The sequence below is a fragment of the Mercurialis annua genome, linkage group LG6 (assembly GCF_937616625.2).
Source record: "Mercurialis annua linkage group LG6, ddMerAnnu1.2, whole genome shotgun sequence".
Classification (NCBI taxonomy): Eukaryota; Viridiplantae; Streptophyta; class Magnoliopsida; order Malpighiales; family Euphorbiaceae; genus Mercurialis; species Mercurialis annua.
The window spans coordinates 1,094,490-1,115,348 of record NC_065575.1 but is presented as its reverse complement, the minus strand read 5'-3'; the positions used below and the strand labels follow the sequence as shown (position 1 = coordinate 1,115,348).

At 31.5% G+C, this 20,859-nt stretch overlaps 2 protein-coding genes across 2 annotated transcripts; both read left to right on the top strand.

Moving 5' to 3' along the window:
* Window positions 1–665: 665 nt before the first annotated feature.
* On the top strand, window positions 666–7,972 carry LOC126686355 (subtilisin-like protease SBT4.9). Its single transcript, XM_050380391.2, has 10 exons — window positions 666–3,425; window positions 3,842–3,933; window positions 4,248–4,339; window positions 4,442–4,688; window positions 4,897–5,389; window positions 5,755–5,858; window positions 5,948–6,166; window positions 6,500–6,611; window positions 6,685–6,898; window positions 7,373–7,972. Exons 1-10 carry the CDS (start codon window positions 3,330–3,332, stop codon window positions 7,924–7,926), a joined length of 2,223 nt encoding a protein of 740 aa, XP_050236348.1. The 5' UTR covers window positions 666–3,329; the 3' UTR covers window positions 7,927–7,972.
* A 3,907-nt stretch (window positions 7,973–11,879) lies between these two features.
* On the top strand, window positions 11,880–18,257 carry LOC126685848 (subtilisin-like protease SBT4.4). The gene is made up of 9 exons (XM_050379823.2): window positions 11,880–11,965; window positions 12,887–12,978; window positions 13,071–13,317; window positions 14,236–14,728; window positions 15,245–15,342; window positions 15,689–15,910; window positions 16,389–16,500; window positions 16,718–16,931; window positions 17,721–18,257. Exons 1-9 carry the CDS (start codon window positions 11,889–11,891, stop codon window positions 18,239–18,241), a joined length of 2,076 nt encoding a protein of 691 aa, XP_050235780.1. The 5' UTR covers window positions 11,880–11,888; the 3' UTR covers window positions 18,242–18,257.
* The last annotated feature ends 2,602 nt before the right edge of the window (window positions 18,258–20,859 follow it).

Genomic DNA, 20,859 nt, shown 5'->3' with positions numbered 1-20,859 from the left:
TATTGTTTTTCATATATAACGACACTTGAAATTACGAAGCCTGTAAGGAGATGTCTGCAACATTAAGGAAAATTGGATCATTAGAGATAACTTATAGTATTATATTAGCTACCATTCGCTTTTTATTATTTCCAATTTTTAGTAAGTGAATGTGTAATTGGATAGTTTATGGAGTAGCTCAATATCCCAGTATTATTTTTAGTTAGGTTTATAAACTTATTGTGTACTTTTACCGGTATTTTTAAAATCAGAGCGCACCGGCCAGTCAAATCGGTTAAACCGGCCAGTGGTTGGTCTAAAACCACAAAAAACGGATTTTTTGGTTGAATAGGGTTGGTTCGGATCAAAGAGGCAAAAAAATTTGGTTTTGAACCGGTGAACCGGAGACCGAACCGGTAAAAACCGAGTGAATTATATGTTTTTTTTAATTTTTTTTAAATTTATCAAAGCGATTGAGCTGATCATTGAACCGGTTCAATCGGTTGAACCGGATACTGGCGGGCGGCCTCACCGTACATCGACCAATTCTGTTTTTAAAATATTGTTTTTTACTCCATATGATATAAACATCAATTCTATTAAAAAATAGAATTATAGAGATTTTGATTTTCCCGCGGAATAATTTACTTACTTAACTACTCAGTGCGCCTAAAATCTAACCTATCTCAGAATCAAAACCCTAATTTCATTTCTCAGGCGTCACAGACTATGGAAGTAGCAGTCGATCACTACAAGGTTTTAAACCTACCGTCCGATGAGAAATCAGCTCATCTGACGGAAGAAGATATCTCAAGAGCATACAAGAAAATGGCGTTGAAATTTGCTCCGATTCAAGCGTCAGCAGAAGGCGGAGCATGATCTCTGGCAACAGAGGAAAAACAAGAAGAGGAAGCATTTAATGCTGAACAACAGAGAAAGAAACAGGAAGAGGAAGCATATAATTTTCAACAACAGAGGAAGAAACAAGAAGAGGAAGCATATAATCAGAGAAAAAAATAAGAAGAGGAAGCATATAATTTTCAGCAGCAGAGGAAAAAACAAGAAGAGGAAGCATATAATTTTCAGGCCGAGAATCTTCGCATGGTGAATGAACTAATGAGAAATTGTAATGAAGCACTTAAGCAATATGGCGAAGCACTTAAACAATGTGCTGAAGTATATAGACTATCGGCTGCTGAAGAGGAGGAAGAGAGAGCATATAAGTTGGAGGAGCAGAGAAAAAAACAACAAGAGAAAGAGAAAAGAAGAGGAAGCACATAAGGTTGAAGAACGGAAAAAGAGGCAACAGAGAGAAGATCAGAAAAAGAGAAAACAAGAGACAGAAAATAAGTTTGAAGAACAGAAAAAGAGAAAACAAGAGAAACCATGAGCAGCAGGGAAGGAGACAACAACAGAAAGCACCACCGCGGAATGCATCAACCAAAGCTTCAGCCCCTCCTCCGCAGTATGCATCAACCAAAGCTTCAGCCCCTCCTCCTTTTCAAGCTCGTGCTCAAGCAGAAAGGTACACTGAGATTCTTCGCAAACTACAAGAATCATTTCATCCATGTGTTGTTAACATGATGTTTTTTTTAGATGAGTTCCAGAAATCAAAAGAGAAGGAATGGCAAGAGTTAAGTGCAATATTAGTTTGGTTTAGGAGAATATTAGAAAGTAATTTTAAGATATAAAGATTGTAAATGCTTTAATTTCCCTGCAATCTGGTTTATTTGAATATAAAAAGTATTTAATGCTAACCATATGCATTATGCAGTCCAATTTGGTATGATCCACAGTTCTTTTAGTATTACAACATGTCTGCTATATCACCTGCTTTTTGGTCAAATTTTAACTTAAATTCGGGGTTGGTTGACTTGAATTCGGAATTGCTCGACTTCAATTCAGAATCTGTTAAAATTGCTCTTGTTTTACCTAATTACAAAGATGTTGGATATTGAGAATCATGAAATTATTTGGTACGATGTTGAGAAGAGAATATATAAAAATGTCTGATTTGATGGTATTCCTCGTTCGATTGATTCAATTAGTTGTTGAGAAAGTATTAATTTTTTCGGTTCGATAGAGATGGAGAGAATACAACAGCCTAAACCCTGTTGGTGCTTTACATGGAATAGAGAAAGGAATATTTTAAATTTCCAGTTTAGACTCTTGAGATTTTTCCCATAAGTAACAAGCAGCAGCTGAGATCGCGCGCGGGCCATTTCTCTGTGAATGGGAAGATACTAATTGTATGCAAACCAGATGTTATGTCTTTGGGTTATTAGCCCAGGAATGTACATGCTCACATTTATGTAAAACATACATTTCATGGATTGTTATGCGATGTTCAGGATTTGGCACTCTAAAAGTACTTAGACCATGTTTGGTTCATAAAATTGATAAGGAATGTAATAATTATTCCATATGCAATAACTATTCTTTGCTCTGGTTCAAATTTGAGATAAATAATAGTAATAATTTTGTGTTCTGTATTCTGTCGAACAAAATATGGCTTATCGTGATGATCAGAACGATCAATTTCTGTAATAAATTTAGAGGTAATGCGCCTAATAGATCTGGCTGTAATTGAGGGGGCTGAATGTTTACATAGAACTTAAGGCAGCCATCTATTTTGGCCCTGCTTTAAATCAGAGTTTTTCTAATCAGATTCTGAATTAAACAATAAGTTAATAACAATCCATATCAGATAAATATGAACTGAATGCAAATCACACTTGAAATGCGTTGATATCTTTTCTTTGTAAGAAAGTTATTTTTGTTGAGATCATTCTGATTTGACTCCAGTTTCCCAATGTCAAACTTTCGATATGATGGTCATATGCATATGGTAAATAATCAAAAGTTTTGCCTGTAATAGTTCATTGCTTCTGAATCTCGGAAACTGGATTCGAACCATTATGTGCACAATCATCCAAGGGAACATTAAGAAACAATTGTGGATTAGATATCTGATCTTCCTGTTTTTTCACATTCTCTACTATGGAAACATTCTATGTTTTTTCCATGTAAAACTTTCTTAATGGATTACATCCCAAATGCATTTATTTCTATGTTTCTGAATTGGAAACAAGCAAAATTCAGAAAATCGCATTCATTTCTTACATTATATAAATTTCCTTGCAAGGATAATTCCTTTACCTGCATTTCATTTTCATAATTGCATTATAGCTAAAATGGAAATATTTTATGGATTATGGACAGTTGTATAAGGAGAATCTTTTACTGTACAATGGTAGATGAATCTGGCATGAATAGAATAAGAGATACGTTCATGTAATTTTAGTATAAAAGACCTATTTCTGCCACTTATTCATACCAAGAACTCAACAATGGCTAATCAAGTGTCAATACTCTTGTCTTTTTACTCTGTTCTTATTCTGAGCATTGCTATAATCTTCCATGTCTCTGCGGATATCGACAGAAAGGCAAGTGACTCTACTTAGTTTTCTTTAGGGTTATCTACATATAAATTCATGAACTATATACGTTTCTCAATTTAATCACGTTTTATAAAAGTTGGTATAACCACCGTTTTTCGGTAAACGGATAATACACCGATTGAAATTCCGGTGAAAATTGATGATGTGAAAGCCGGATTTTCAAAATGGTCCATTTTGATGTGTGAACGATGCGGCCAACTCCGGCTTCCACATCATCAATTTCCACCGATCGAATGTGCCAAGAAATGGTGGTTGGGGTGTATATTTACCAACTTTTATAAAAAGTGATAAAGCTGAAAAACATGTATAGTTCGTGAATTTTTAATATAACTAACCATTTTTTTGTCTGTTTTGTCATTTCTGATGGGTTACTAATTGGAATATCGCTGATAAAAGTGCAGGTCTACATTGTGTACATGGGATCACTTCCAAAACAAGAATACTCACCATCATCTCACCACCTTAGTTTGCTTCAAGAAGTTCTTGAGACCGGGTTAGCATATTTATGACTAGGGGTGCATAAAAACTGAACCAAATCAAATAACCAAAACCGACCGACAAAATCGGTTCCGTTTGCTTTGGTATTATGAAGAAAAATTCTGGTTTTCCAGTTTGGTTCAATAGTTTGAAAAATTCTAATTCCTTAAAATTTCGGTTTAGTTTTGGAAAAAAAGAAGCAAAATTTCGGTTCGGTTCAATTTGAAGTGAATGCACACGCCCATAGGCCATAGTCATTTCTTACTTCGTTTACTTCTAGAATTAATATCTATTTCTAAAAGATCTTCTAACTTGCTCCATATTCTCCAGCAATGTAGAAAATTTACTGGTAAGAAGTTACAAAAGGAGTTTCAATGCATTTGCTGCTAAGCTTTCTGATACTGAGGCACAGAAGCTTGCAGGTGAGTTTTCTATATAACACCATCTTTTCCAGCTGAAATGAAAAAATGTTAAGACACTTGATTATATTATAGAATGGAATTAATCTGTTTTGTCATATGCAGGCATGGAGGGAGTAGTCTCAGTTTTTCCAAGCACAACATTCGAGCTTCACACGACAAGATCATGGAGCTTCATTGGTTTGGATGACAGTGCAGATCGAAAGCCTGACATTGAGAGTAATGTTATTGTTGGTGTTCTTGATAGTGGAATCTGGCCGGAATCCGATAGTTTCAATGATACAGGTTTCGGCCCCCCTCCCAAGAAATGGAGGGGAAGCTGTATGGGAGGCCAAAATTTTACTTGCAACAAGTAAGTAATCATACTATCTCGTTAACTCAATAAGAAAAAGTTACAATTAGAAAGTTTTCGAGTTTTGAGAAACATTTACGAAGAACGTAAACAAAATACCAAAATACAGAACTGGATAAGTTTCAAGAGTAACATAGAGAGTAATAGATATGCCTATAGTTATTTTCAGGAATTATGAAACTAACAATCATGGATACGTGTTTCGCAGTAAGATAATCGGAGCGCGGTACTATAAGTCGGTAGGCGTTTCAGCAAGGGATGATGTTGGCCATGGAACACATACTGCATCAACAGCTGCGGGAAGTAAAGTAAAGGATGCTAGTTTCTTTGGCATTGCACAAGGTACTGCAAGAGGAGGCGTACCCTCTGCGAGAATTGCTGCATATAAAGTGTGTGGAGCTATAGGATGCGTTAGTGAAGACATTTTGGCTGGATTTGATGATGCTATTGCTGATGGTGTTGACATTATAACCATTTCTCTGGGAGGTAGAAGAGCAAGTGAGTATTACGAAGATCCTGTCGCGATCGGAGCTTTCCATGCGATGGAGAAAGGTATATTTGTCTCTCAGTCTGCCGGTAATAGTGGTCCTAAAGAAGGAACGGTAATGAGTGTAGCACCATGGATCATCTCTGTCGCTGCGAGCAGCATGGATCGTCGGATCGTTGACAAAGTTGTTCTTGGAAATGGGCAGACATTAAATGTACGTATTTGGTGTTTTACGGAGTTAATTTTTTTGCATATCGCTCAATTTTATTATATTTCGGTAACTTAATTTTAATCTTTATATCAACATAGCAGTAGCAATTTAGATCAATAATTGCTTATGTGGCAACAAAAAATTGTGTGATTATCCATCCTTTTCCTTGCAACACAAGCAATTATTGCCCTAAATTGCTATAATAACCTCTTGTTGATCAAAATGTAAAAGATTGGAATAATCGTTTTGTAAAAAGCCTATAGTTCAGTAGTCACATAAAACATTAACCCGTTTTTTACGTCTCAATTTATACTATTTTGTTCAGTTTCATCCTTTATTTTACCGACTAGTTTGAGTGGAAATTACAGGGTACTTCGGTTAATACTTTTTCGCTAAAAGGAGCAAACTTCCCTTTGATCTTTTCGAGATTTGCATCATCAACTAACTGCTCAAAGGAACCATATCGTGCTGGGTATAATCTTTATTTGGTTAATACTGATAAAATCGTAAAATATCTAAATTTATTGAATAATCAGACCTACATTATTTATTTTGTTTCAGGTTTTGCGAAGCTGGATGTCTGAATAGAACTTTAGTGAAGGGGAAGATAGTAATTTGCGAACGGAGTCTCGTGAGCGATTTTGAAACTGTTGGTGCTGCCGGAAATATCTTGCCAGGCACCGATGTCCCGGACAATGTTTCTTTTGTTTCCTCATCTCCTTCACTATATCTGGATTATGACAATTTTGGTGCACTTCAGTCCTATATGCAGTCCACAAAGTATTGGTCTATTTTTTTTTTTTTTTATGTCATTCCGGGGTTAAAAGAGTTTGCGGTTACTGAACCATAAGCTTTTTATAATACGGTTACCATTGTTTCAGTTTTTGGTAATTCAATTTTTACTTCTCCAAAACATAGTAATTCCGGCATTGCTTATGTGAAAATGGAAAAGTTGGATGCCACTCAAAATGGTAGTTGGACTACAAAAGAATTAAAAATAAAATGATGGTAATCGAAGTGTAAAAGGCCTATAATTCGCTAACGGTGAGAAATTTTAACCTTATCATTCTGCATGTACATGATGTTTCTGAACATTCTGCAATTTTATATCAGGCTGCCTACAGGAAATATATTAAAAAGTGAAGCAATTAATGATTCCTGGGCGCCTGCCGTTGCTATGTTCTCGTCACGGGGACCGAATATAATTACAGTAGACATTTTGAAGGTAAGCAAGTTCTGTAATTATTTCACAACTTATAGTAATTAATATTCTGACAAATTGGTGAAATGTAATGCAGCCGGATATTAGTGCACCTGGTGTAGAAATTCTGGCAGCTTTTCCGACTAATTTGTCACCGACAGCGAGCTTTTATGACAAGCGTCGGGTTAAATTCAACATACTTTCAGGAACCTCCATGTCTTGTCCCCATGTTGCCGGAGCTGCAGCTTATGTTAAAACATTTCATCCTGATTGGTCTCCTTCAGCTATCAAATCTGCTCTTATGACGACCGGTAATCCAACATAACCACTCCATGATTTTTCTGAATCAATCTTCCTCAATGATCTGAAAAAATTCAAACCTTGATAACAGCAAAATAAGTTTCAAATTTAAAAATAACAATAAGTTATTCCTATTTATTTAAATTTTCAATATTTCTTTTTTCAAACATTAAAACACATATTACACGAGAAAACAACATTTTAGCAACGGATATTTCCATCGGTATAAGTGTGAAATCCGGCGCTAAATCAGTTTTCCGTCGTTAGAAGGTTGAAATCTATTGCTAATTCAGGATTTTCCGTCAGTAATTTGTTGTTTTCTAGTAGTAAGTTACATAAGCAGAAAACACAAGTCTCATCTCAATCTTTAAAACTGGAACAAAATTTTCAAATCGCATTAAAATTGACAAAATTTTGATTAGATTTTGTTTTTGTATTATTAGGCCTTCTGAAATTAACTAGCTTATTTTATGATAAATCCTCAGCTTCCAATATATCAGCAAGGTATGATCCTGAGATGCACTATGGATCAGGACACCTAAATCCTTTAGCAGCGGTTAATCCCGGACTTATATACGACGCACACAAAGACGACTACATAAATTTCCTGTGCAGCATCAAACGCTACACTGAGAAAATGGTCAGACTCATTTCAGGGGAAAATACAATTTGTCCTGACAAAAAAAGCTTGCCAAGGGATCTGAATTACCCTTCTATTACCGCTTTTGTCGAGCCTGGCAAGCGATTTACGATAAGTATTAACAGAACCGTTACCAACGTTGGATTTGCTAATTCGACATACAAAGCAACAATCAGAGCTAGTCCGATGGTTAAAATTACGGTAGTTCCTGAAGTGCTTTCGTTTAAGAGTGTCGGTGAGAAGAAGAATTTTACGGTGACTGCTGTTGATTCGAGGTTCGACTTTACTCGGATCAGTTCTTCATCGTTAGTTTGGTCTGATGGAGTTCATGTTGTGAGGAGTCCGATTGTTATTCATTCTTATTTAACCTTAAATGATCCTCCAAAAAGCAGTGAGTAATAAGAATGAAATTGATGATCTTGTATTTGTAATCAATGTTTAATTATGAAATAATCTGAAAATTTGTTATCATCAGTTCCATCTCTTGAAATACTTTTATGCAAAATTTCATCAATTTCTTTTATAGAAGTATTTGTTAATTGTTATAGAGCAAGGAATGTTTATCTCATTCAACCGTTGCGTCCATGTAATTTTACAACAACTCAAGGAGTATTTGTTATCCCACTGTTCGAGTCTCCCACTTAATACAACTCTTTTAACGATTCATTCACAAATACTTTCAATATGTTATATTTTGTGGGATATGGGATCTGAATCGGTGTTGTGTTTTGTGTCACATACTTACTGTCCACATTTGTGACCAATTGAGTCAACCTGTGGTAAAATATTTTACCAAACGTGACATCACACATCTCAACCTTTGTTTAATAAAAGAAAGTCAAACCTTTTATTTTTGTGGCATTTTATAACTAAATGTCGTATACGAAGTGGCCTTATTCATTCAAAACGGCCAAAACGATATCATTTTTGCGGAAAATAACGCATAAACAACGCTAGGTAATATGATGAAAAGCTTGGAAAGACTGAGTTGTGAAGTGAGACGTTTGATATATTGTGCTTCAATTGAAAAAAGACAAAAATAATTTTTAAAATATCCAAAATATCATCTTTTTGTATATTAGTAATCAAACTTTAATTCGTTTTATTTTAATTATTAAATTTTTTCAATTGAAGGTTTTTTGGTTGTGGCAGCAAGATTTTGCTAACTTACGTGAATGTCCATTTTGCTTGTTTTTTTTTTCTTCTGAAAATTTATTACCTATGTATAATTTTATTTCAGTGACTAAATTATATACACAGACGGAGCCAATATTCTAACGTTGCGAAGGCCAAATTGCTATATGTATTTTATGGAGGAGGGAATATTTTAAAATAGGAAGGGTCAAATTGTAAATATAAAACAATTTAGTATTAGGTTTATCTATATCTATATCTATCTATCTATCTATCTATATCTATCTATCTATACTATATATAAAAGCACGGATGGGGGGGGGGGGGGACAGGCAAATTTACTGAATAATTCGTTTCAGTTTACTACTAAATAAAGGTTTTATAGTCATTAACTAATTAGTTATTTAATTAATCACTATTATAATTAAAGTCCTAATTAGAATAGGTAGCTAAATTATCTCCAATTTAGTTTTTAGTATGTAAAAAATAACTAAATTATCTCCAAATTAGTAGGAATACCTATCTTTTAGTTTGATTGAACTACAAAATTAAAATATTGTAATTGGTCAATATACTATTATTTAAATTTATATCTTATTATTTTAAAGATATTATTAATAAAATTAAGTTAATTATTTAATTATGATTATTATAAAACCAAAATAAGAATAAATTCAGTATAGAAAAAAATTTAATAACCGAATATATTATATTTACTTTTACGAAAATTATTAACTAATTTAATATTAATTATAAATAAAAAATTGATATAATTATAATAAATTTACTAATATGTTCATTGACGAGTTACGTTACGAGCCACGTGCATAGCACGTAATGCAAAACTAGTTTTTTAAAAAAGCTGGAAGGGGCCATGGTCATCCTATGTCTCCCTTTTACTCTGTCACTGATTATATATATGACAAATTTTATGATAAAAAATATATTTAAACTGCTATATGCATATTTTTAATTGGAAAACCATCCGTCGAAACAAAATTGAGATTTTATAATCAAATTTAGCCAAATGGAAGTTTGATTATAAAATTGTAAAATGACAATACTTTGAATATCTATAAGATCAATTATCTTTGGTTTTTTTGGCCGAAGATACAAAAAAAAGTTCTTATAGTTTTTCAAAATGTACAAGACAATCCTTTAACATTTTTTGGATACAAATCAACCCTTTAATTTTTTTGAACAAAAAAAGCCTTTTGCCCAAAATCTCCATTAACTGGTGATGTGGCACATAAGAAAAAAAAAATTAAAAACATCCTTAATAAAAAATTACCAATTTTATACTTATAATTTTTTTTAATACATTTCACCCTCTTTTTTATTTAAATATCAATAACTAAATAATATTTAAAATTAAAATATTTATAAAACTAATCAAAACTCAATTAAACCAATCGAAACCTAATTAAACACTTTGAAACCCGATTAAAAAATTATTTTTTGGTAAATAATGCAAAATAGTGCTTAGTGTTTTTAATAAATTTTATTCTGATATATAAATTTTTAAAATTATAAGAATTAATTTGTTTTTTTAATTATTATGAGTTAATTTGAAAAATTAAAAAAAATATTTAAGACCATTTTAATTTTTTTTACCATAAATAACCATTTTACCAAAAAAAACCACCATCCAATATCGGAGGAGAGTGTGCTTCAAAAAGTGAGAGTGGGGAGGGGAGTGTTTAATACGATTTTTACAAGTTTAGGGTATAAGTGATACGATCTTTATAGTCATTTTATATGTAAACAGCGACATCTAATCAAATTTCGCCAAACACGTATGGTCTATCAGCTTTCAGCTATCAGCCAACATCTAGCAGCTATCAACAACAGCTAACAACTACCAGTATTAAGAAACAGCTAAACCAAATAGGTTTTTATGTTTCAATATAAATCCAGTCTATCAATAAGAATAAATTATCTGCACTTTCCATAAAATATATAAATTTCTAATTTAAATTAGGATTTGAATTCCATCAATTTTTTTTTGATAATTTACGATTATTTCAAGTTCATTTCAATTTAAAGGTCATGTTTAATAAATTTGCACTATTTATTACAAAATAAAAAAAAATTATTAATTATGTCTGATTTTATGTAGATTGAATTACATGACCCCTCAAATTAAATGAATTTTGAGGGAACCTTAATTTTTTAAATCAGGTTTGATAGTGTCAAAAAAAATGACCTTCGGAAAATCTAAACATGCCTTTTAGAGTTTTAAATATATTCCTATTTGACCAGATATTTTTGACCTTTTAGCAATTTATTTGCCTGGGTATAATATATTAGTTAGTAGGATATCAATTTTTTGCCCATAATTTTCATTTAATAACGAAACTTTAAATTATATCAAAATAATACCACATAATTGTAATTTATAAATTACTGACGTGATATATGATAATTAAGTAAATAAATTTATTTTCCAATGGTACATCAATCTATATTTGTCCAAATACCATCATTTAAAATACTATAAATTAAATTTAAGATACCATTTTGATATAAATTTAAGTTTTGATATCAAATTAATCCTAACAACGATTTAGTACCTCACTGGGTTATTAGCCAGCCTACTCACTTATAGAAGGATGCTGTCTAAAAGAAATTAATCTACAGTTTCCTTATTAAAGAAGTTTAATTTTATTAATTTTTTAATTTAGTAACATTGCCTGGATTTCCTTTCTGGGTGGTAAAAAATAGCTAAATATGGAATTATTTTAAGACTTATAGGCTCTTATAGAAGGAGCAAAATCATCATTTAGTGTAAAAATAATAATCATTAATTAGTTTCTATGTAAATAATTTTTACCTATACATACTTGTTATAGATAATAGTCAGCATTTACTTAATCAATTCATACATGTAAAAATTGAGTATAAAATAACTATTTGCTGCCACTTAATTTCATCATAAACTTAAAATTCAAAAATGGCTAATCAAGCATCAATATTCAAGTTTTTTTGCTCCATTTTTATAGTCAGCATGAACATATTACATGCATATGCAGATATAGACAGAAAGGCAAGTGAATAATTAGCTAGTTATAGCTTAATTTTGTTTTTGTCGCTTTAACATGTCCTATCTGATTCGGTCTGAATCAGTCGATACAGTGGCTTCGGATATCGGACGGTACCTTTATAATTGTGATGTGTTTTTAATTTGATTATTTTTATTGGTAAAATTGCAGGTTTACATTGTGTATATGGGATCACTTCCTAAAGTTGAATACACGCCATTAGCTCACCACCTCAATTTGCTACAAGAAGTTATTGAGACTAGGTATTGTAATAATAACTTTCATCTTAGATCAAAATTATTATTTTTATTATATACTATATAAATTATTGTTTTCCTAAGAAAAATGAATTTAAATATTAAAAATTAGGTCTAATGGTGTAAAAAAGTCAAACTTTTTTGACTTTTTGAAATTATATCCAAATCTTTTTAAAGTTGTAAATTTATCCAAATTTGGTAAATTGTTTATAAATCTAACTATTTTATCAAAATTGATTTAATTAATGCCTATAATATCAATTGAATATGTAAAGGTTTTTCAAAATTGAAAAAAAAGCTGCCAATTGGGATGACACATGAATCAGATAAATCAAATTCAAAAGATATCAAATTGATTTTAGAAAATTGGATAGATTTCCAACGAATTAGCCAAATTGGGATAGATTTACAATTTTTGAAAGGTTTTCAAAAAATAAAAACGGTTTGACTTTTTAAAACCATTAGACCTAAAAACTATAGTGGATTTATTAAATATTTAATTAATAAGTTTTTTAACAGTTCGGTCTAGCAATTTTTAATATTCGAGTTATTTATATTCAAACAGCAATTAAAAAAATAACAAATTTAATTATTAAAAACAATTTTTTTAGTTCCTAAATCATTTTTATGATAAATTAGCTCATAGTTGTTATCATAGTTACCTTTTTATTTTTATAATTATTTTTCCTTGTTATATAGATTTTGTAAAATTTCTCCAAACATGGAATTATCTATCATAAAATTAACTAACTAAAATATTACATTATATCTTATTTTTAATAATTAACTCATCATTTATTTATTGGATATATTATATAATTATTTAACATCGTGAAATTATTGGGCCAAACTAACAACTTTTTATTTAGTTTATACAATTTTTATAACATGCTTGCTAATTCATTTTTGCTTTGTTATTCCTTTTAGCTCTCTAGAAAATGTGCTGGTTACAAGTTACAGTCGGAGTTTCAATGGATTTGCTGCTAAACTTTCTGAAAATGAGGCACAAAAGCTCTCAAGTGAGTTCCAAATAAGCTAAAATTTAGCAAATTTTTAATTTGACAATTAGATTATATACATTTAATTAATTGTATTATATTGCCATTTGTAGACATGAAAGGAGTAGTATCAGTTTTCCCAAGTAAAACTTATGAGCTTCATACAACAAGATCATGGAGCTTTATGGGGTTAGATGAGAATGCAACTCGAAACGCTAACGTTGAGAGCAACGTTATCGTTGGAGTTCTTGATACCGGCATTTGGCCGGAATCCGACAGTTTTAATGATACCGGTTTTGGTCCTCCTCCTAAGAAATGGAAGGGGAGCTGTGAGGGAGGACAAAATTTTACTTGCAACAAGTAAGTAATTATAGTACTGTTTTAATATTAATTTAATATCGATCATCTATGTTGCACGGAAACGGGTTTGCTGAAATAGAAACGGTCAAATAGTATTTTTACCTGAATAATAGGCCATAAATTTAAGATTTCAAAATTTAAGAAATAATATTTTCGGAAACATGGATAAAATAGTCAATTTCTTGAAAATGAAAATCCTGAAACGGAAAGGGGAAAACTATTTTAAAAATAGAGTATAAATATAAATTATTAGAGTTTTATAAGTATTTTGAATATACAGTAGACCCTCTAATAAATACTCAGTAAATTAATAATTCTAACAATTAATAAAATTTTAGGGAACCAAATTTAACATTACGTCCTATATAATATTCAATAAATTAATAATTTTAATATTTAATAAATTTTTAGTCCACTATGCGTATTATTTATTAGAGGTTTGACTGTATAAATAAAATTCCCTTATATTGAAAATCTGAAAATGGCAAGCGAGAAACTACTTTTTACAAGAATAGCAGGTTAAAAATATAAAATTTTAGGCGTTTATGAAAACATAAAACTCGTAAACAATAGTATTTATCGGATTATTTCTTTTTACAATTATCGAATTATATAGTTTTTATATTATAGTTACCGACATTTTAATTATTATATTTTGATAAATAAACTTCCATTTACCTAACAACGAGACATTATTCAATCAAATCCGGTCAATAATTGTCGAATTGGCTGGCAGATTGCTGTGTATCCAACTTTGTCATGTATGCAATCCGTCAGTTGGACGTGATTGGGTAACCTTCGGTTTTTTGGAAAAATAGAAGTTCAAATAACAAAATGCAATAAATGAAACATAAATAACTAATTTGTAAAACGTATATAGTTGTTAACGATAAAAATATTTAACCCTAACTTCTGCAGCAAGATAATCGGAGCAAGGTTTTACAAAACAGCCGGAGAATCCACACGGGACATCGAAGGTCACGGAACACACACCGCATCAACGGCAGGCGGAAACAAAGTAAACGACGCCAGTTTCTTCGGCATCGCGCAAGGCACCGCCAGAGGCGGCGTACCTTCCGCAAGAATCGCCGCATACAAAGTATGTGGATCCGACGGATGCACAAGCCAAGACATTTTGGCCGGATTCGACGACGCCATTGCCGACGGAGTTGACATTATAACCGCTTCACTCGGAATCAGTTCTGCCGAAGAATTTCACCGGGATCCGCTCTCCATCGGAGCTTTTCATGCGGTGGAGAAAGGTATTTTTGTCGCTCAGTCTGCGGGTAATAGTGGTCCGGTTAAAGGATCCGTTTCGAGTGTAGCGCCGTGGATACTCACCGTCGCGGCGAGCAGTACTGATCGGCGGATTGTTGATAAACTTGTTCTTGGAAATGGAAAGACACTAATTGTATGTATAATTTCTCTTGCATTCTTACTATTAATTACTACTTTCTTTAAAATATTAACTCGAATTAACCGATTAACTTGGTCAAAGATTTTCGGTTAATTCGGTAATTTGGTTGGTAAATTTTTTAGTTCAGTTAAGAGTTTTAAAATTTCGGCTAACCAAATTAATTTATTTTATTTTTAATCATTATTATGTATTTTTATCGGTTTAATCGAATTAACAGACTAATTTGGTTAATTTGATTTTGCATGTTTATGCTTTCAGTTAATTCGGCCAGTTTGATTAGAAAGATAAAATAATTAGGTTAATTCAATTAAAAATAATTTAGTTTATTTTTAAATGAACCAACAAATTGTCTGAAGATCATGATCTTAAATGTAAATAAAACGTATGATATTATTTTGATAGAAATTGAAATTTAGGTATTAAATTGAATTTAGTAAAAAAATTTGTGGCACTATAAGTGATAATAACCCACTTTCTTTGTTCTTATGATTAATAATTTTGTTAAAACAGGGAAATTCTGTTAATGCTTTTACCTTGAAAGGAGATAGCTTTCCTTTAATACATGCCATTGATGCAGCAGGAGGAGACTGCAAACCTGAGGATGCTAGGTAAATTTATTGAGCTAAATAATTATAAGTCGGTTACGGACTTTTTATCTTTTATATTTCGATAATTAAATTTTTATTTTTTCAATAATGAGAGGTTATCCAATTAATTTCGGTCGATTATTGTCTATATGGCCGATAGATTACTGAAATTTAATTTTGCCACATAGACAATCCGTCAACCACATTAACAATTATTTACCAAAACTGATTGATTAACCTTTCGTTGTTGGAAAAATGAAAATCGGTTACTAAAAAACAGCAAATAAAAACATCAATATTTTTTTTTTTTTGAAAATGTGATTAAAGAAAAACTAGTGTATTAATTAAAGTTATGATTTAATTTCAGGTTTTGTACAAGTAATTGTCTAAATAGTAACTTAGTGAAGGGCAAGATTGTAATTTGCGAGGATGGTAGTGGAGAATCTGAAACTGAAAGAGCTGGTGCTGTTGGGGCCATCTTACCAAGTGATGGAACAGATGAAGATGTTTCTTATGTTTCTTCATCTTCATTCTTATATTTAACTAATGACAGTTTTAGTACTGTCATTTCCTACGTCAATTCTAAAAGGTATGAATCCATAATTAACCGCTAATAAATTCGGATCACCTCGTGAATTATTCGAAATTGAATCCGAAACAATCTGTTGCTATTATTGAGTCGAATTCGAGTCAATTATCAAGTTGAGTTCGAATATTAAAATATTTGGCTTGACCAGCTTGCAAGCCTATCGGATTTCGATCAATTATTTTTAATATTTTATAATATATATTGATTATTCTGCTGAATCGAGCTTGAGATAAATTCGATTGAGTTTGAGTTGAGTTTCAAACTTTATTTTCTTTTGTTTTTGATTAGGTCCAATCTGACAATGTTTCAACTCTAATTTGACTTCCCGGCAAAAAAAAAAAAACTCTATTTGACTTGGATTATTATCTCTACCATCAACTTTTTCTATGTCAAAAAACATTATTTCGCTAAATAATAATTGATAGAAATACTTTTTGGCAATGCCGAACAAAGTAAAATCTTTCTACATTTTTTGCAGTGAGCACACGGCAAACATATTGAAAAGTGAATCTATGAATGATTCTTCGGCACCTCTGGTTGCTTCTTTCTCCTCGCGCGGTCCGAATACGATTGTGTTTGATCTATTGAAGGTAATATATATAATGTACATTTATTTAATGACTATAGAAAAACAGTTGATTTGTGACGGAAATTCCATCATAAAGTTTTAGAATGAAAATCATCGTTGCATAATTTTATGCCAACATTTTTGTCACAAATTTGGGATGGATTATTTCCATCGCAATATTTGACCGTTCTTTTGTAAATTGATTACGGTTTCTGAAAAAATGATTGAATATAATGCAGCCGGATATCAGCGGACCAGGGATAGATATTTTGGCAGCTTATCCTCCGAATGTTCCACCATCGTCAGTTTCTAGTGATGAGCGTCAAGTGAAATTCAACATAGTTTCAGGAACATCTATGTCTTGTCCACATGCTGCTGGAGTAGCAGCTTATATTAAGTCATTTCACCCTGATTGGTCTACTTCAGCTATCAAATCTGCTATCATGACAACCGGTAATGCCCCGACCATATATATTTGGTTCATAAATTCTAAAAAGGTTAAACAATTGAAATATTTGTCTTTTTTAAAATAGAGTTAGATTTTATGTAGCGGCTCCAAAAGTCAAAACAAAACAAAAAAAAAATAACTAGGGTGAGCATTTGGTTTGAACTAAACCGAGTTTTTCCACTCCAAAATTGAGTCGAAATGAATTTATAGATTTTTAATATATTTAAACCAAATAAAACTTCGATTGATTTTTCGGTTTGTTCCGAAATTGATATGAAGCTTTTTTTTGCTTTTAAAACCAAACCCAGAAATTATCTGTTAGTATAAAACAAACAAAACTGAATTTATTGATTTGAAAGAATTACTTGGTTTTGTTTGATTTTTAAACTCAACCGAAAGAAAGTACACATTTTAATTTTTTAAAATTAAAGTGAAGCGAAATTTAATAAAATTTAAATCGAACAAGACTATTTGGTTCGGTCAATTTTTCTATGTAGCTCGGTTATATTAAAACTTAAACAATTTTTTTGTGTCCAAAATAAAACTAAAATGACATTTCCTTTTCTTAGAATTGAACCAAACTGATTTCTATAAACAAATTAAACCAAATCAAACTACTTTGTTCAGTCAATTGTTTATGTTCGGTTCAGTTTATACTAAAACTTAGCTATTTTTCTAATATTCAAAATTAAACCGAATCAAAAAAAATTAATTTACATAACATTACCTGATCGAAGGAAACATGTCTGAATAAAATCTTTTTAAACTGACCATTCATCTTGATCTGCCTGTAGCTACTCCGATGAACGGCAGCGCAGATGCTGAATTCGGCTACGGTTCCGGCCACTTAAACCCATCAAAAGCCATTAATCCTGGGCTAGTCTACGAGGCTCATAAAGAAGATTACTTAACATTTCTCTGCGGTCTAAACTACACCCAAGACGCCATCAGAATCATCTCCGGCGACAACACAACTTGCCCAGAAACCACCAAAAACTACTCTCCGAGGAACCTGAATTACCCTTCCATGGCGGCCAAACTTGAAGCTAACAAGGCCGTTTCCGTCACTTTTAACAGAACCGTTACTAACGTCGGCGTCGCTAATTCTACGTACAAAGCAAGTGTTTATACGAGCTCCAAATTTAAAATCAGTGTGGTGCCGGAAACGCTGTCGTTTAAAGGAGTTAATGAGAAGCAGTCGTTTGAAGTTAGTGTCGTTGGCGACGGTTTGAAGAGCGATGAGATTACGTCATCTTCGTTAGTTTGGTCTGATGGAACTCATAATGTGAGGAGTCCTATTGTTATTTACGCATGATTTTTTTTATATGATTATTATTGTTGAAATTCAGTTTCTGAAAATAATGTAAATCATAAGAATTAGTCATCATTTACGAATTTGAGAAAGTTTTCAAGATTTATCAATGAAAATGAATCAATTTTTTTGTGTGTTGCTGAAATCAGAAAGTTGGATTTACTGATTATTAGGGGGTGTGCAATCTGTTTTTCAGTTTGGTTCGGAAGTGGAATTATCAAAACCGATCGGTCCTTTAAAAATTTGAAAACCGCACAGAAATTTGACCAAAAAAATTAATTTGGTTCGGTTCGGTTATAATTTTTCTTTTTTAAAATTTTACTTATAAAAAAATACAAAAAATCTCAAATATCAAATTTAAATCAAATTGTAATATTTTATACACGGTAGCACTTAAATATGAAACAAAATAGAATTATTTTTTAAAAATAATAGTAATATTATAAGACACCACACCTGTGGCGAAGAATCGAAAAAGGAGAAATTAGGAAAATGCCTAATTAGAAAAATTATTAATTAACCTCAAAATGCCAACTTTATACTTTTACTCCAGTGCGCTTTCTAAATACGTTTATTTTACAGTCAATCCTCTAATAATTAATATACATGGTGGATTAATAATTTATTAATTATTAGAATTATTAATTTATTAAATATTTTATGAGACGTAATATTCAAATTAGTTCCCTAAAATTTTATTAATTATTAAAATAATTAATTTATTGAGTATTGATTATTAAAAAGTCTACTATATATCTAAATAATACTCCACGTGTTTTCATTATTTCAAGGCTAATTCCCTGAAAAAACCTCCACCTTTTAGCCCCTTTTCGTTTGCACCCTCACGTTGCAAAATCACCAATTTTACCCAAATTTACACCTTTCGTTTTCAATTCCACCCTTAAGCATTAAATTGACCTTTTTTCACTTGAAAAAGGTCCAGATCAATACTTAATACTTAAGCATGTATACTAAATAGGGCTTAATGTTATATTTAAACAAAAAAAAAAATTCTTTTCACAAATTAAAAAAATTTAATAATAAATTTTTATTGAATACAATAAATATTATTATTTTGTACAAATTCAAATCCGATTTTATTCGAGCTCGCTACTTTATTTGATATTAGAATTAATTTAAATATTTTTTTATATCATTAAAAATTATTAATTTAATTAACTAAATAATTAATAAAAATACTCCATCCGTGTATTCCGACCCACTTCCGGTCGGCTGCTGTCGTCCTCCGCGTATTCCGACCCACCCCCAGTCGGCCGCCGTCATCCTCCGCGTCTTCCTCCCATGGAAACCGACCTCCTCGTTTTCCATGGGAGGAAGACGAGCTGGTTTGTCTTCCCAAGGAAGACAAACCAGCAGCTGGTCGTCTTCCTTCCATGGAAGACGACCAGCAACTGGTCGTCTTCCAAGGATTGAAGACGATTCAGGTTGTCTTCCTAAGGAGGAAGACGACCAGATCTGGTCGTCTTCCTCCTTAGGAAGACGACCAGCTCGTCTTCCTTGGGAGGAAGACGAGCTGGTCGTCTTCCTCCCATGGAAGACGACCAGCTCTGGTTCGTCTTCCATGGAAGACGAACCAGAGCTGGTTCGGTTTGCCGGGAAATAAAAAAATTTTAAAAAAAATTAAACTAAAAACGATATAAAAATATAATTTATTTAATTTAAATTTATTTTTGGAATAAAAGCAATAAGTTTTAAATAAAAAGGTAAGTATAATATTTTAAATTAATATTTTAAATTTTAGAAAGATGGTTTTTTGTTTAATTATAACATTAGGGACTATTATGAATATTTGTTAAAATATGAAGTATTGGAAAAAAGATCAATTTAATGCTTGATTGTGTAATTGAAAGAAAAAGGTGTGGATTTTAATAATTGAGGGTGGAATTGAAAACAAAAGATGCGGATTTGGGTAAAATTGGTGATTTTGCAACGTGAGGGTGCAAACGAAAAGGGGCTAAAAGGTGGAGGTTTTTTCAGAGGATTAGCCTTATTTCAAACATCTTCTTCTTCAATAAAAAAAACCTTCAGCTCATTTTACTTCTTCTTTAAAAACTCTTAACTCATTATTTCATTAAAAATAAAGACAATTATAAAGAATTTCAAGTTCAAATCCAAACGTTTATTAATTCACATTCAATCGGACGAGAGAAATTCAAGTTTAAATCCAATCGTTTATTAATTCAAATCCAATCGGTACAATTTATTCAAATTCTGATCCAAAAATCATCATAATCTGCAACAAAACGGTAAGATACTGTTGAAACAATTTTAATTATTTTAGGCTAAACACATCTAAAGGCCCTTGTACTATATCATTTTTGTTCAAAAAGCCCTTATATTATTTTTTTGTTCTCCAGGTCCCTATATTTGGCAAAATTCCGATTTTTAGATCCTTTTAAGGGACTGGAGGAATAAAAAAATTATAAGTAAAGGAACTGGAAAAAACTAAAAAATGACCTAAAAATCAAAAATTATGTAAGTAGAGGGACCTGAAAAACAAAAAAATAGTATAAAGGTTTTTTAAATAAAAATAATATAGTACAAGGGCCTTTAGATGGGTTTAGCCATTATTTTATTATAAGGTTTAGATCCGTTTCAAA